Raw genomic sequence first — 17,550 nt, forward strand, 5'->3', positions numbered from 1 at the left:
TCTCCTCTTCCATCCTATCATCTCTTCCCTCTGCTCAAACCTATGTCCTGATTCTGCCTCCTCAACCCTCCTCTCCTCCCTTTCTGCATCCTTTGATTTTCTCTGTCCCCTATCCTCCAGGCCGGCTCGGTCCTCCCCTCCTGCTCCGTGGCTCGACGACTCACTGCGAGCTCACAGAACAGGGCTCCGGGCAGCCGAGCGGAAATGGAGGAAAACTCGCCTCCCTGCGGACCTGGCATCCTTTCACTCCCTCCTCTCTACATTCTCCTCTTCTGTCTCTGCTGCTAAAGCCACTTTCTACCACTCTAAATTCCAAGCATCTGCCTCTAACCCTAGGAAGCTCTTTGCTACCTTCTCCTCCCTCCTGAATCCTCCTCCCTCCTGAATCCTCCTCCCCTCCCCCCCCCTTCCTCCCTCTCTGCGGATGACTTCGTCAACCATTTTGAAAAGAAGGTTGACGATATCCGATCCTCGTTTGCTAAGTCAAACGACACCGCTGGTCCTGCTCACACTGCCCTACCCTGTGCTTTGACCTCTTTCTCCCCTCTCTCTCCAGATGAAATCTCGCGTCTTGTGACGGCCGGCCGCCCAACAACCTGCCCACTTGACCCTATCCCCTCCTCTCTTCTCCAGACCATTTCCGGAGACCTTCTCCCCTACCTCACCTCGCTCATCAACTCATCCTTGACCGCTGGCTACGTCCCTTCCGTCTTCAAGAGAGCGAGAGTTGCACCCCTTCTGAAAAAACCTACACTCGATCCCTCCCATGTCAACAACTACAGACCAGTATCCCTTCTTTCTTTTCTCTCCAAAACTCTTGAACGTGCCGTCCTTGGCCAGCTCTCCTGCTATCTCTCTCAGAATGACCTTCTTGATCCTAATCAGTCAGGTTTCAAGACTGGGCATTCAACTGAGACTGCTCTTCTCTGTGTCACGGAGGCTCTCCGCACTGCTAAAGCTAACTCTCTCTCCTCTCATCCTTCTAGACCTATCTGCTGCCTTTGATACTGTGAACCATCAGATCCTCCTCTCCACCCTCTCCGAGTTGGGCATCTCCGGCGCGGCCCACGCTTGGATTGCGTCCTACCTGACAGGTCGCTCCTACCAGGTGGCGTGGCGAGAATCTGTCTCCGCACCACGCGCTCTCACCACTGGTGTTCCCCAGGGCTCTGTTCTAGGCCCTCTCCTATTCTCGCTATACACCAAGTCACTTGGCTCCGTCATATCCTCACATGGTCTCTCCTATCATTGCTATGCAGACGACACACAACTAATCTTCTCCTTTCCCCCTTCTGATAACCAGGCGGCGAATCGCATCTCTGCATGTCTGGCAGACATATCAGTGTGGATGACGGATCACCACCTCAAGCTGAACCTCGGCAAGACGGAGCTGCTCTTCCTCCCGGGGAAGGACTGCCCGTTCCATGATCTCGCCCTCACGGTTGACAACTCCCTTGTGTCCTCCTCCCAGAGTGCTAAGAACCTTGGCGTGATCCTGGACAACACCCTGTCGTTCTCCACTAACATCAAGGCGGTGACCCGATCCTGTAGGTTCATGCTCTACAACATTCGCAGAGTACGACCCTGCCTCACACAGGAAGCAACGCAGGTCCTAATCCAGGCTCTTGTCATCTCCCGTCTGGATTACTGCAACTCGCTGTTGGCTGGGCTCCCTGCCTGTGCCATTAAACCCCTACAACTCATCCAGAACGCCGCAGCCCGTCTGGTGTTCAACCTTCCCAAGTTCTCTCACGTCACCCCGCTTCCTCCACTGGCTTCCAGTTGAAGCTCGCATCCGCTACAAGACCATGGTGCTTGCCTACGGAGCTGTGAGGGGAACGGCACCTCCATACCGTCAGGCTCTGATCAGGCCCTACACCCAAACAAGGGCACTGCGTTCATCCACCTCTGGCCTGCTGGCCCCCCTACCTCTGAGGAAGCACGGTTCCCGCTCAGCCCAGTCCAAACTGTTCGCTGCTCTGGCACCCCAATGGTGGAACAAGCTCCCTCACGACGCCAGGACAGCGGAGTCAATCACCACCTTCCGGAGACACCTGAAACCCCACCTCTAAGGAATACCTGGGATAGGATAAAGCAATCCTTCTAACCCCCCCCACGCCTTAAAAGATTTAGATGCACTATTGTAAAGTGGTTGTTCCACTGGATATCATAAGGTGAATGCACCAATTTGTAAGTCGTTCTGGATAAGAGCGTCTGCTAAATGACTTAAATGTAAATGTTGAACGCAAGAACAAAACGCAGCCATTTGGATACAACTATGGATGATTTGGAACCAAAACATTGGGTGTTGAAGTAGAAGTCCTGGGAGTGCATTCTGACGAAGAACAGCAAAGGTAATCCAATTTTTCTTATAGTAAATCTGAGTTTGGTGAGTGTCAAAATAGCTAGCCGTGATATCTACTCAGAATATTGCAAAATGTGCTTTCACCGAAAAGCTATTTTCAAATAGGACACCGCGATTGCATAAAGGAGGAGTTCTGTATCTATAATTCTTAAAATAATGTTTTGTCAACGCTTATCGTGAGTAATTTAGTAAATTGACAGGAAGTTTGCGGTGGGTATGCTAGTTCTGAACATCACATGCTAATGTAAAAAGCTGGTTTTTGATATATGAACAAAACATGCATGTATTGTATAACATAATGTCCTAGGAGTGTCATCTGATGAAGCTCAAAAGTTAGTGCTACATTTAGCGACATATATGCTTGCTTTGAAAATGGCTGTGGCAGGAGAGTACCCTGACATAATCTAATGTTTTGCTTTCGCTGTAAAGCCTTTTTGAGATCGGACAATGTGGTTAGATTAACGAGAGTCTTGTCTTTAAAATGGTGTAAAATAGTCATATGTTTGAGAAATTGAAGTTATAGCATTTGAGGTATTTGTATTTCGCGCCACACGATTCCACTGGCTGTTGACTAGGTGGGACGCAAATGTCCCACCTTGCCAGGGAGGTTAAGAACATTGTTAACTTAATTCACGTAACACATTGTCAGGTCATGAGCGTCACTGCTTTTCACAGCACACTCTTAATCCCAGTATGTTTGCATACATTTTGTTCATAGAATTTACATTTAAGTCATTTAGCAGACGCTCTTATCCACAGCGACTTACAAATTGGTGCAGTCACCTTATGATATCCAGTGGAACAACCACTTTACAATAGTGCATCTAAATCTTTTAAGGCGTGGGGGGGTTAGAAGGATTACTTTATCCTATCCCAGGTATTCCTTAAAGAGGTGGGTTTTCAGGTGTCTCCGGAAGGTGGTGATTGACTCCGCTGTCCTGGCGTCGTGAGGGAGCTTGTTCCACCATTGGGGTGCCAGAGCAGCGAACAGTTTTGACTGGGCTGAGCGGGAACCGTGCTTCCTCAGAGGTAGGGGGGCCAGCAGGCCAAAGGTGGATGAACGCAGTGCCCTTGTTTGGGTGTAGGGCCTGATCAGAGCCTGAAGGTATGGAGGTGCTGTTCCCCTCACAGCTCCATAGGCAAGCACCATGGTCTTGTAGCAGTTATTTAGTGAGTCGTGTTGTCAGTAGGGCTCTATAGTAGCTGTTGGGTCGTCAGTTGTTCTGTTAATCTCATTGATTTGTGAGGTGTTTACCACCATGCCATTCATCAGGAGATCATAGCCAGGACTCAATCCCTTGTAAGATGTTAATATCATTTAGTGGTAATGTGTCCTGAGCCCATTCCCTGATGAGAACTAGAAGAACCAGGCCTTCACAACAAAAACCTAAAGCTGTGTAAAACAGTTACTGATTAACAGCACAGATGGAAACTAGACCTCCAGAGAGCTGCTCTGTTTACTGTACCCCCAATCGCATTGCTTAATGTACCCCAGGCTCATCAGTGTGACAAAATGCTCCAGAAAAGGGTTCTAATGAAAAACTTTATTTCCAGTTCCATAGTTTTACTTCAGCACTTGAAAGACGTCTCAAGGATTGCAGGTGTGACCTCAATGTCATCTTCTTCCATCTGTCGAGGAGCAAATCCATTACCAACATTTAGATTAAAGGAAGACTGGCTCCCTAAATCATTTATACTACATGTATAGTATATGAGTCAGCAATAATTCCAGATTTAAAATAGCTCACCAGCTTGGAACCCCTACTTGCAAGGGAAGACGTATTCTGTCTCAGCCTGGTCACCTGTAACCGTAAGACAGGTTAGTCTGAGTAAATGAAAACAAGTTCCTCAGAAGAGGGGGGGGGAGAAATAGCAACTTACTTGGCTGGTAGTAGTCATAGATTTTGACCACCGCTGGCTTTAGATTCTGTACTGGGAGCTCCTGTATGATGTCCAGGGTGATGTGGAAAGGAAATAGTGATGTCAGCTGTTGGGAGAAAAACAAACATATTGCTCATTATACAGCAAAATCTATTCTTTTTAAATGAAGCCCATTATATGGAGTGCCATGTGAATGGTTTCCACCTCACCTCCGTCAGGTACATTAACACATGGTCATCTTTGATATCAACACGATCCACTTGACTTGAACCCCTCAGCTGTGAAGACAAGTCATTGATATTGCATGGCCAAAAAAAGGACACCGATGAGGCAAGACCACACCACCTCACCCTCCCCAAAGAGTCTGGATCTGGGGAAAACCCAGAGAGCATTTTCAAATCCACTATAATCATATTGGTGGTGAGCTCCTTTCCATGATATCTGAGAAAGACATGATTGACAACTGCTTTTAATAATCAAATGCTTTGAGGTCTGAAGGTCAATAACCTATACACAGGTATAATGACACTGATTCATTTGGGTCAAACCCATTCTGCAAGATAACACATTTTAAAGAATTAATACAAATGGGTCCTTCATTCTTACCGAGACTGGAGCTTCAGCGTGACTCTGGGTCTCAAAGACTTGATGTTGCAGTCCACCTCTGGAGTCACCTGGATACTGAGCGTTGTGCTTCTGGTAGGAGTAGGGACGTTATAGTGGAGCACAACCTGGGATAGAGAAGAGGAAGTCAGGGAAACCATCCTGTCCAAATACAAACATCTTCCCTGTAATGTATATTAAAGCGCATCTTGCGCCACAGGACTGGGAGCAGAGATGTGTATTCACTGACCTGCACTGAGGCACAAGCACTGCCCTTCACTTCAACGCTGTACTTCCCTTCTGTGTCCTGCAGCGCCCTCTCCTGGTACAGAAGCTTGTTGTTTTGGTTCACATGGAAGAGGCACCGTTCCCCACTGGGAGACCGTACCGTCACTGTGCTGGCTCCTCCTCTACTGAACACCCTGGTGGAGTAGAGAGCCAGGGCCTGGAGGGCCACCACGGTGTCCTAGACATACAGACCACAGGACAATAATACCTTCTAGGCTCTGTACCAGTGGAAGTGAGCCTCACCAGGTTAGACATGAAGAACACAGAGTTCTGCCTGTACTAGTGCACAGGGTGCCATTTCAGACCACTGGTGTTTGGGAAGTATACCTGTGTGGAGGAGAAGCCTCCGTAGGCGTTCTGCTGCCTCACCAGCCACCTGACGATGCGGGAGGCGTAGCCCAGGTCAGAGGTAGACCGAGAAGAGGCACTGAGGGATGCCAGCAGAACGTAGGAGCTGATCTCCACCTCCAGGGAGGGTGAGGTCTCCGAGGAGGACTGGGACCAGTGCAGGAGACCCCCTGAGGAGCACACACCCACGTCAGGATAAGGACTAGCTTAGTCGTCCTAATACAGACTAGACGAAACAAAGTTGTGACCTCCCCAAATCAACTTTGGCTGTTTGATTGGACAAAGGTTTGCACTTTTAGGAAGACAGCACTAACAGATCTTGGACCAGGATATAGCTCACCCTCTTGAAATGAGATAGTGTCGAGGTGCTGCAGAAGCCGGGCCCGTGTCTCCATGTCACCTGCCAGGGTGAAGGTGTAGGCCAGCAGAGCAGTAGCGTAGGTGTTGGACATATCACTGGTGGAGTTCTTCAGGCAAGACAAGCTGTGGTCCACAACAGGATCCTGGAGCACAGAATAACAGCAGCACATTAAGACACAAGCCAGCCTGGTCCCAGATCAGTTTGGACTGGGTTCCATTCAACTTGCAGTTCAATTAGTGACAGCTTTTTGCTGAGGAAAGGGATCATTTTTTCCTTGTAAATATTATAAATTGTGTATATGCAGGGCGCCTCTGATAGAGGCCTTGGTCTCAATGGGATTCTTAAAATAAAGGTGAAAGCAGACAATACAAACAGATCTGGGACCAGGCTAGAGAGATTCAAGCTGGAGCACATATCAGTAGTAACAGATTCAGATCTGCTTTGTTATTTCATAGGCTACGTCATTGTAGAATCTTTACATGACAGTTGATTTCATACAGGAGGCTAAATTACTTGCGAGAAACGGTTACGTGGAGTGAAGCTACTTACCGACACGGACATGTTGAGCTCCAGCATTGAAGCAGTGATGTAAGCCGTCAGTGTGACTTCATCCGTCACTCCACCCTAGAAAACAATGTTAAAAGACTAACTGCATCTAGCCACATTTAACATCCTTCAATATAAATACCTTCATTCTGTTGTTCAAGAGCTTCCCTAAAGTTCTGAAACAGCCATGTTTGCCTTGTTGACGTTCCAACCAAGTCTTGGACTGCTCCATTGTTGCCGGGTCAACATAGATGAAAGACTGGGCTTTGCCAAAGGATCTCAAGACAAAAGCAGTCAGCCTGAAGAAAGAACCGGATTCATTTAAAAGCCCTGACATAATAATATCGTCAAGCTCCAAGTCATGACATCACATGTCAACTGTCAGTAGGTGAAAAACAAGCCAAGTACTCACCAGGTGTTCCCCAAGCCTTGTCCAAACGTGCTGTACGCACCATCAGCATTCTTGTAGTTCAGCTGCCTTTGGTAACCTGCCGGTGGGTTTTTAGCATGAACAGTGACCAAGTGGTTGTTCTGCTCCCTATATCAGGGCTCTCCAACCCTGTTCATGGAGAGCTACCCTCCAACCAAGCTGTAATTAACCCCATTCAGCCAGCTAATTATTAGACCAGGGTTGGAGAGTCCTGCACTATGAGACAGTAGGAATCCATGTGTTATGTAGCTCCATCGTTACCATGACAGCAGGGTACACCGTGGAGAAACACTTTAAAATGGTTTGGAATAGAAAACTAAATCCTCTAGTTGGACAAATCCAGCCCGGTTTGTGGATTTGGTGTCTAATCAAGACAGATTTTAAGGGACTCTCCTACCACTAGTGAGGAACTTGGTGGCCTTGTCTAGGATGGCTGGCGTGAGCTGCTTTGTATTCCGCAGGTACTCCAGGATGTAGATATTGGGGGAGAGCAGGGCCATATTCTGCTCCCCACACCCATACGGCATCTGCAACAGTCCATCCAGGTTGTTGAGGGCCCGACCCAGGATGTCCCCTACAGAGAAACAAGGGACTTCTGTTACACTGTCCTCTTTAGCAAACAGCAGCACTGGAGAAGGGTTGTCTTCCCACCACTACACAATGGTTTATTTTACCCAGAACAGAGAGGGAAATCCTAGCAGAGCCATCCACCACATTCTGGGGGAGTTGTACTTCCACCTCCTCTGTCAGAGCTTCTCCTGTGGACACAAAGATAAGCTGAATGAAGATGATCACATCAACCACCGTGAACATTCAACGCTGATTCATTACTGACCAGTAGGACACAGCAACCAGTTGTAGGTGTGGCTCTTCTCTGTTCCCTCAGCCTGGAGGACAGGAGAGGAGAGGGATTCTTTTCAGAGGCAGTTACACCAGACACCATCTGTGCAACCTAACAGCAGTAGACTACATACCTTCACCAGCAGGCTCCGTGTGACTGTGTCAACGCGTCCTCTCTCCGGTACGTTCACAACCCCGTTGCCACACGCAGCGTGGGACTGGACAGCCGCTGCACTAACGGACACGTTCAAAACCCCTACACACAGTACAGCACAGGTTACACAACTCAGGTTGACATCCATTCTGCCGTTTCAACAGTTGAATGAAGACTAACCCAGGACAGAGGGGGCCATTGTCCAACTGAAGGTCTTTCGTCCATTGGCACACAAGCACGAGGAGGAGTCCTGGACATCACGCACAGGTGTGAGAGTGTAGTCGGAGGAAAGAGCTGGAGTCACAGAAACCTGCCAAAGAGGAACACGTCCTAAGATAACATGGTACGACAAAAACAATACAACTCAAGAAACCATCCTGGTGCACTGTCGTACCATGATGCACTTGGAGAGGTAATTAAACACGGTGGCCTTCAGCTCAAAGTGCTCTCCCCGGATGACTGAGTAGGGCAGGGTGAGCTCCAGGAAGAAGGGCTGGAAGACCGTGAGCTCCACCAGAGGAGCCAGACCGAAGCCACTGGGGGCCAGGCAGAAGACCTCAGTCTCCCAGGTGGTGATGGTGTCTGGGACTGTCAGGGGGACATCTGCTGATCCAGACTCCCTGGAATACAGAGGTCAGAGTTCAAACAGAAAGCCACCAAGTGTACAATGGAGTAGGACTCATTTCAACACCGTTTGTTGTTACAAATGCATTTAAGCTTTATCTAACCAGGGACACCCATTGAGGTCAAAGGCCTACAGTTTAGAGGTTCAGGTTCCTAATCTACTCTTTTGATATGAGGCAAGAGCTAAGAGGGCTTTCACCAGAGGTCAGCCTCACTGCGCAGAGCACTTACCCAACTTCCACAAGATCCCAAATCCACGTCTCAGGGAAGAATGTACGGACCGTCTGTATGGGTGGCGGAGGTGGAGCGGCAAGTCCACCAGCCACAGCCATTTCAAGTCTAGGACCCGCTGATCCAGGCCTGTAAGCTACTACTAACACAAAACATGCCCATTATTGTCAAGTTCAAAATGGACTGAATGCTGTGCTCAGTGAGTGTTTAGACCAGTTTAACCAGGCTTTGTTATTCTAGCAAAAGGTAATCCATTTCCCAAGGTTCATTAAAGACTTGTGGCAATGATGAGAATAAGGGTTGGTAAGGACATCTCACCATAGGAGCGACGGTACTGGTTCCCCTGGTAACTGAGGCAGGAAGGTACTCGTATATCCAGGTTAGTCGCTAGCTTCAGTCCCAGTGTCTAGAAATGTCAGAAACAACTAATTATTAATAAATGTCCGTTTGTCATTCTATTAAGTTTAACAGTGGAAGATGAACACATTGTAACAGTATGGGGACTGATTCTTCCCAGAAAGAAAAGAAAAGGGGCTTCAAGTTGACAAAACAGGGCAGAAATATTCACCTGAAAAACTGCATAAGGATCATTTGTCTCCTCAGACGGTCCATATGGGTATGGCATTATGAATCTCCTTGGTCTAACACGTAAACATGCTACTGGATCTTCAAGCTCGTAGGGAATATAGGTCGTCTCCTTGACTGGTAACAAATCAAATATCTGGAATGGGACAAAAGGGAGGCTTGAAATTCTCTTGTTCATTGGGGACTGAAAGTGGGAGGACTACTTGCCCTTGAATAAAAGGACACTCAATTTTGGTTTCTCCAGCCAGAGAACGAGTCTCATTACATTTGATAAAAGCTCCCCAAATAACCAGTGAACAGATCCACTCCATGTCTGCTGTAGTCACTGGTTGTATTCCCAGCACCACCAAAACTGTAGGTATGGTGGTACCACTGTTGTTCACTTCAGGAGCTCCGTTACCTTGTCAGCATCCAGCCTCTTCCCTGGCTCCATGATGCCAACACTCTGGTCCACAGCACTGAGGCCACAGAGGGAACCGGGCTGGGCCGAGAGACGCAGGGTGTTCTCCTCCCCTGGGACAGCGTTGGAGGGCGAGAACGCCACCAACACCTGGCATACACATCAGATACCATTACTCCAGGTATGATACAGTCTGCATGGAAATACTGGACACCTTTCATAAAGTGGCAACAATGACAGACTCCTGCACACACACACCTTGTTCCTGAAGCATTTCTCAGTGGGGAAGTTCATGCTGTGGGCAATGACAGTCTCACTGGGTAGCATACTGTACACCAGGAGCTGAACCACCGGTGCCATCTCTGGAACCACTGCCAACTTCAAGGTGACGTCACCCTCAGCTACTGCAACGCAAGAGCAGGTCACTGTCGTCAAGCACCTTCCAGAACGGTCAGAATCACTTAATGAAACTCACTCACCAGGACTGTCCTGCTGCACAGTAACATTGATGTGTCCATGCTGAACTATGACCCCTCTGGATAAGGCCTGGAGGGAAAGGGAACAGTTCTCAGCAACTCAGAGGAGCCACTGCAACCTGGACTCACGGGGTAGACGTAACATGGTAAACAAATCCAGGACTCCAATTAGTATGATACGTTATGTTTTCATTAGTGGATGTCCATCATCCATTTCATATAGGCTACGAATTCCAATTTGTAACATGAGCTAGGTTGGGTTACCGTGGTTGATTAGGAGTATTGGTGCAGTATAGGAACATCCTTCCTTTGAAAGTGTGGCTGGGGCAACGTCTGAAATGATCCTGGTCAAAAGGAGTGCAACTAGGAAATATGGTGCCATTTGAGAGGTTTGCAGGTTGTTCCTGGTTCTACTCACCAGGTAGAGGACATCCACAGAGCCCTTTGGGACAGTCTCCCCTACGATGGCATAGCGAATGGTGATTGACACTGCCTGCCCACATGCCAGTGGTTTCTCCATCTTCTGAATAGCCAGGGAGCTGGACGGTTTACTGTCTGGGGCAGCGGGCTGGATCAGTGAGAGGACGTGTTGCCCTCTGTTGAAATAGGGGACCCTGTATCCTGGGTACTCCACTTGTGGGGTGTCACTCACCTGGAAAGGAACAAAAGGAAGAGTCTAACTAAAGGCCCAATCCTAAATCAACCCCTAGACCCCGTCCTATATACAGTGGGGATCTGACAGGATGACGGGAAGCAATATAATAACAGATCCACCTTACTTCCACCTAGCCCATCTTGGTCACAGCATGTTAGGGTCATGGCCTTAGGGCAGCGTTTCCCAACTGTCCTGGGGACCCCCCTAACACTACACAGCTGATTCAAATCTTGATGAAGAGTTCATTATTTCAAGTCAGCTGCGTAGGGCAACAAACTAGGACAGTTGGGGAAACGCTGGCATGGAGTATAAAGTCTCAAACCGACAAGGAATCATACTTACTACGAGGTTAATATTCTCTTTGGGCATACTGGTTGTGTTGACGGAGAACCTGGCAATACCACGACTGTCCGTGGTTAGGTTCTGTAGTCGTAGATATGAGGACCAGCCTTTCTCCTCAAACAGGTAGACTAACATGTCAGAGATGGGTGTGTTGTTAAAGCGAACAGCATTTATCTGAGGAAAAGGTATGAATGAAGTGACACCACATACTGGTACTTCAGGAAGCAGGACAAACAAAAAGCATCCACAAGTCAACAGGAACACCATTTGGACTTACCTTGCCTTCGATAATTGATCCATGCTCATAGATTTGGGGTGTGTCAACAAATGTGAATTCTCCAATCACATAGGAGAGCTCTACATTTTTTTCCTCTGACAGTGTAATACCTGTCAAATGAAGACAAATAATAGGATGCTATATTTCACAATTACCAGTACCAACACCATGCAGAAACTCAATTGCTCCCCCCCGGGTGCACCTTGTAGTTTCTTGCCCTAGCTGAAACTACATTACGAGATGGTTATTTGAGTCAGCCGTGTAGCGCTCGGGCAAAAACCAAAACGTGAACCCAGGGGGGGCCCCAGGACAGTTAGGGAAACCCTGATCTAATGAAACAGGCAATAGTTACATTGCCATCAGCTGAAGTGAAATGAAGGGTTTGTATTGAGTAAATGACATGATGCATCTCATAATGATTGTGATAGAGGACTTGCCTGTCCCCTCCTCCTGAACTTCTGCACGGAAACTAAACACGTCTCCCAGCAATTTCTCTCCTGCATTCTTTGTGAAAATTGCCAAGTTGAAGGCATAAGAAGCACAGCCAGTATGGTCCATCTAGGAAAAGCAAGCAGAACCACACAAAAACAGATTTCAATGTAATCCGTTGGTAAATACAGCACTACTAGTTATAGGAAAGCATACAAACCTCTATTGACTCTTTGTGGCATGGAGGTGTGTAATCAGGAACTCCTTGTGGATTTCTCTCATCAATTGTTATTGGTATCACTGCATTGTCCACCAAGGGTCGGCACAACTTCACCCCTGCTTTACCAGGTACAGGCTGCCCATACGTGTATCTGATTTCAATTCACAACAAGACAAGTGTCAATTTCCTACATCCAGTTACCATATTAAAAACATAACACCTAAAGGCTTGTGCATTCCTGCAGGCTTTAAGTCACGTATTTAACATGGTCAATGAATCTGGACCTGTCTTCATAGAGCCTCAGAATGGGATCAGTTTTAACTATAGATCATAATGAACAAGGTCACATGTCAGGGTGGGACCTGATCCTAGAACACCAATCCGAGACGCTTTATGACCTAAGAACCCGCTGTTCATGTAAATGCCACTAACAAATCTCAGGGATCGTAGCAGCAGTAGCACTATAGGTCTTCAATTAGCATATTTATATTTTAAACAAGTGTATTTCAGTATTCTCAAATGCATAACAATTTCTACATGAAGCTACAGTACTAGCAGAGGCTGCTGCCTACAGACTTGAAATCATTGGAATACTAGTCACACCATCTCATATGTATATACTGTATTCTATACCTCAGATATTTGTGAAATTGTTACATATTGCGACCAATAAAATGTGATTTACTTGTATTTTCAAACATCCAAATCCTTACTTTGAAATGTGAAAGTAAATTAAATACTAACTACAATACATTGCAAATCACCAATAGTGTTTACTCACTCTGCACACACTTTCACTTCATACTCTTCTTGAACAACGCTGATCTTGTCAGTGAGGTTCATCTGGATCTCAAACTTGGGCAAAACTACAGAGAAAAAGAACAGCAGTCAACTCTAGAACGTTCCAGGATTGTGATGCATCCATTCAACATTACCTAGCATGAAAGAGAAACTCAACCTACCATACTTTTCTACTTTGAAGTTGTGGTAGATTTTCTCTTCACCAATCCACACTACAATGGTATAGGATCCTACAGGTGCTTCAGAGTTCAGGGGGTGAGAAAGCTGCAGAATGTTGCCACTGGATGTAGTGTTGACCCACTGTCCAATCCGGTTGTGATTAACATCCTGTTGGTTCATAGGAAGGGGAACCTTCAGCAGGACAAGGAGTCAGCTCTATTCATGACATTTCTATCTGCAACATGCATTTACTCAAGGGGGCCCAGATCACACAAAGCTGACTGGAAGTATTTGGCTACGTTCTACACTAGGTGGAAATGAGGACCTAGCTAGCTGGGGGAGTCATAATGTTGCAGTATTTACACTGACAGTCAACATATAGTTAGACTAACAAAGATCTTACCTCAAGTTCCACAATGTTGTACTGTGAAGGGCAAAGACAAGAGATGGGTTCATGTTTCATTAATAACACCAATTCCAAAACAGCAGAGGAGCATAACTGTCTACAACCACAGGAACTAGACAGGTGATTGGCTTGGTCGCTTAACGTAAACATCACATGTAGCATTTGCACTGGGAATGGCAATTCAATCTCAGGAAGAGATGATTCTATTCTGACCAACATGAATGGAAACCCCATGTCCTGGCTGGCTGATTGCTGTACATAGTGTTACATAATACCAGATTGCTATGGCCATCACAGTATTGCCACACTTCTGTATTTGGGTTTGAAATAGTAGAGACTGACCTAAAAGACTATTTTCAATATTATATTTCCAACTCACCAACTGATTGACAGGGCTAAAATTGGTATCCAAGGTGACGACTCTAAAATGCACTGTAGACAAACACAATAAGAATATTACAAGCATCATTTCAGACAACTTTCTCAACATTCCAAGGATTCCCAGAAATACTGGTTGAGGATTTCCATCCTGAGTGAACCCAGTGGGTTTACTGCATCTGCACCACATTCCTCAACAACGAGGCTCTTCAGATGTCTACCGTTTCCCTCTACAATCCTCATAAGCCACGCAGAGTGGACAGGACCAGACTGGGGGAAGAGCATTGCCGGCAATGATAGTGTTCTTTTCTACACAATTATTGCCTGATGCATTTCAAACAATACTTCCTTCTAATACAGTTATAGCCTCAAATAAACAAAGGGAACATGGTGGGGTCGTGGAAGGCTGTTGATATCAAAATGGGGTCAGGGGCCCAAAAAGTTCAAAGCCCTGGAGTAAACCATCAGCCAATTGTCCTGTTGTTTCTCAGCAACCAGACTAAAGGTGTACTGGCTCTAATATTACCCGTTTGTCCTGGGTTGTAGATTGGTTTGTCCGTTTGGATGAACGTCATGGGGCCGTAGGGTTTGATCATGACCCTTCTCTCCTCTGTTGATAGAAATGTTACCCCTCGAACCTCCACCTTAAAGTTCTGCACTTCGTCGCTCTTCACATGAGGGGCCTGTCAGAGACCGAGACAGAGCAACACCGGTGAACTAACGGACCGATAACATAGGACATTAAAATGTGGTGCCGTGTGGCCCAGCTGGTAAGAGCGTGCCACTAGCAACTTCAAGGTAGAGCGTGTAACTCCTGCAGGGATCACATTATGCACTCAGCGTACTGTAAGTTACATATATAAATTGTTGTTTCGATAGTATATACTAGCATGCAATCAAAACCTGAATCCGAAGAAAAGTTCTGGTAGGCCACCACATTGACATTTCCCATAAAATAAGCTGGCATTGCACAAACAACCTAAGCAATGCATCAAAGCTGAGAAGTACAGTACACTCTTATTGGACTGGCTCTAGATGTCCACCAGTGCTGGGCTGACCTGAAACTGGAAACAGCGGTGAAACTCTTGGTCAGAAGTCTCGTGGAGAAGTGTTTTGTTCTGCCCGTCGGCCATCAGAGATATGGTCATGACCAGGGTCTCGTTGGGCTGCAGAAGGCTGGCACAAAGCTTGGCCTCTGAGCCTGCCTGGATCACTGCAGGAATGGCTACCATGTAAACCCTACAGAGAACACACCCGGCAACGGGAAAATCACTACACCTCTAAACACAAAGCCAGGTGAAATAAATATACAGGGGGGATAAAGATCTGCACAAAGGGTAGATGAAAAATTGCTCTAAATCTGCTGACAGAACATTAAACCGAGACAAGCAAGTCTGACCATTCAATTCTAACTTGTGACTGCAGATTTACTTACGGTCTTGGAGTCTCTTGACAGACACAAAGCCAGTGAATGCAGGCAAAGAGTATCCATCTCCAAACCTCAAGCCCAGGAAGAACCATGACTAAAGGAGAAAAATAAACCACCAAGTCCGTTATGACCCAGTATTCCTACATGGAGAGAGAGAGAGAGACCTAACAATACGATTTCAAAATTCTTTCCTGGGCACTGCAAACCTTGCATTCCATTCATTATCAGAAGCAGCCACCCACTGACATGCCACCAGACAGGGAGAAGCAACCCCAAACAGGCACCAACCTGGTCTCAGACCATTTCATACGCAAAACCAAAACACTCAAGTATGATATATTACATTGTTTACATTTGTGGATGCCCGTCATCCATTTGGTATGATGTGTTAAAAACCACGCAAAATTGACATTTTACAAATTACAATATATTGTGGACAACATGAGCTAGGTAGCTAACATTATCTAGGCTAAACATTAGGAGTAAAGTTAATTAGCATGTTTGCTAACCTTAACCCTTTTACCTAAGTAGATGAAGTTGCTTTTTACCCCAAATGTTATACTTCGGTTTTATTACACCCACCCCTCCACTCTTTTTGCCTTAAGTAGCCGTCTCCTGTAAAAATACTAAACGTAACACTCCCATATGGATTTCAGTCTCGCGGATTTACATTTATTATGTTACATATAGTCAATGACACCAGGCTGCAGACACAGGTCGGCAAAAAGGCTCAATTGCACGTAGGTTGGCGTTTTACTTCTAGACCGAGTTATAGTATCTCGGTCTAGAAAGTGGGTGCCAAACACAGATTGCAAAAGTATGTCTTCCGCATTGCATTTGGTATAGCCTGTAAAAGACCAGATGTAAGTAAAAATGCAAGGCAGTAACTTTTTTTGTTAATTGATCGCGGACCTGTTGTTTGGGGTATAAGATTGCACCACAAGTTGCTATAGCACCTGTGACCCCAGGCATACTCACCACAGCGGATTGTTTGTGGACTCAGTCGAAAGTGAATATCCCCCGTCGGTCATGTCCCTATAAATATCCTTAGTTCCGGACTTTTTTCTAATTACTAAGCGCTCGCACCTGCTGGATATTCAGGGAGTTCGATTAGACTGAACGGCCATTTCAAATGCTCGATCATGTTGTCAACAACAAGGCAGCATGGCGCGTACAGTAATTCAGGAACATAGGTCTACAACATGTTTTCTATCCATCAAATGTTTGCATTTTCAAACATTGGGAAGGCAGCTGAAGCACATAGACCAAACCCTTTTAGGCCTATGTATATGAACACTCCTAAATCATTACTCCACGTGCTTTTGTGCACTGCTGCAACTCGCTGTTTGTTTGTTACCTATGCGTAGTCACTTCGCCCCCACCTACATGTTGATTACCTCAACTAGCCTGTGGGCTCGGTACCGGTGCCCCCTGTATATAGCCTCGTTATTGTTATTCTTATTGTGTTACTTTTTATTATAGTCTACTTGTTCTTCTTGAACTGCACTGTTGGTTAATTAAGGGCTTGTAAGTAAGCATTTCACGGTAAAGTCTACACTTGTTGTATTCGGCGCATGTGACAAAAAAAGTTTTATTTGATTTGACCTACATCACTTTGTTTTGATGCAGGACAGATAATTGAATCAATCCCCTCCTATCACAGCCATTCAACTCTGTAACTGTTTTAAAGTCACCATTGGCCTCAGGGTAAAATCCCTGAGCAGCTTCCTTCCTCACTGGCAACTGAGTTGGGAAGGACGCCTGCATCTTTGTAGTGACTGGGTGTATCAACACACCATCCAAAGTGTAATTAATAACTTCACCATGTTGAAAGGGATATTCAATATCTGCTTTTTATTTTCACCCATCTACCAACCCATCTGCTCTACTTTATGAGCCATTGGAAAACCTCCCAAGTTTTTGTGGTTGTATCTGTGTTTGAAATTCACTGCTCGACTGAGGGACCTTACAGATAATTCTATGTGTGGGGTACAAAGATGAGGTAGTCATTGTTATGGGTGTAAGATGGCACAGTGATGCCATCTGTTGGTAAATGTTAATTACTGCAACTCCAGTGTTTTACCGGTGTGCTTGAAATACCCGGATGTATTGCAAGATACTGAACAAGACTGGTTACTCGCATCCATGCCTCTGTCTCGTCATTTAACATTCAAACATGGTGTCAGAGTCGGATAACTAACCATGCTTTCCGCAAATTAGAGTCACCTGTTCTGGTTTACCCCCTAAAAATGCTTTTTTGAGTAAAACTTCGCCTGACGCCGGAATTGTCCTTAGCTAGAGTGAGTTTGCTAGTTAGCTTCA

General features: G+C 46.2%; 1 protein-coding gene across 4 annotated transcripts; it reads right to left on the reverse strand.

Annotated features, from left to right (window-relative positions):
* Positions 1-3,894: 3,894 nt before the first annotated feature.
* Positions 3,895-16,232, reverse strand: LOC115170874 (alpha-2-macroglobulin-like). 4 transcript variants are annotated; one of them, XM_029727209.1, is made up of 37 exons: positions 16,207-16,232; positions 15,235-15,322; positions 14,858-15,038; positions 14,326-14,482; positions 13,801-13,853; positions 13,419-13,439; positions 13,018-13,183; positions 12,837-12,921; positions 12,056-12,206; positions 11,844-11,964; positions 11,407-11,516; positions 11,130-11,303; positions 10,551-10,784; positions 10,136-10,202; positions 9,915-10,057; positions 9,657-9,806; positions 9,240-9,392; positions 8,990-9,077; positions 8,672-8,813; positions 8,211-8,436; positions 7,997-8,126; positions 7,797-7,918; positions 7,658-7,709; positions 7,497-7,580; positions 7,220-7,396; positions 6,805-6,880; positions 6,535-6,691; positions 6,396-6,470; positions 5,826-5,988; positions 5,465-5,655; positions 5,100-5,315; positions 4,853-4,977; positions 4,597-4,687; positions 4,456-4,524; positions 4,247-4,352; positions 4,114-4,173; positions 3,895-3,994 (listed from the first exon to the last, which is right to left on the reverse strand). In XM_029727209.1, the coding sequence occupies exons 2-36, from the start codon at positions 15,318-15,320 to the stop codon at positions 4,127-4,129; spliced, it is 4,389 nt and encodes a 1,462-aa protein (XP_029583069.1). In that variant the 5' UTR covers positions 15,321-15,322; positions 16,207-16,232; the 3' UTR covers positions 3,895-3,994; positions 4,114-4,126. The 4 variants fall into 4 exon arrangements, with proteins under 4 accessions (XP_029583069.1, XP_029583068.1, XP_029583070.1 ...); XM_029727208.1 differs by having other exon boundaries at positions 8,672-8,810; positions 9,915-10,060; XM_029727210.1 differs by having other exon boundaries at positions 4,114-4,167; positions 9,915-10,060.
* Between the last annotated feature and the right edge of the window lie 1,318 nt (positions 16,233-17,550).

The sequence above is a fragment of the Salmo trutta genome, chromosome 32 (genome assembly GCF_901001165.1).
Source record: "Salmo trutta chromosome 32, fSalTru1.1, whole genome shotgun sequence".
Classification (NCBI taxonomy): Eukaryota; Metazoa; Chordata; class Actinopteri; order Salmoniformes; family Salmonidae; genus Salmo; species Salmo trutta.

Coding starts and splice junctions, on each gene's coding strand:
- LOC115170874 (XM_029727207.1), bottom strand. CDS start 15,320: ATGGTTCTTCCTGGGCTTGAGGTTTGGAGATGGATACTCTTTGCCTGC. Junction 13,184..13,418: donor ACAACATTGTGGAACTTGAG/GTAAGATCTTTG, acceptor ATGAACCAACAG/GATGTTAATCACAACCGGAT. Junction 7,581..7,657: donor CTGGTTGCTGTGTCCTACTG/GTCAGTAATGAA, acceptor TTGTGTCCACAG/GAGAAGCTCTGACAGAGGAG.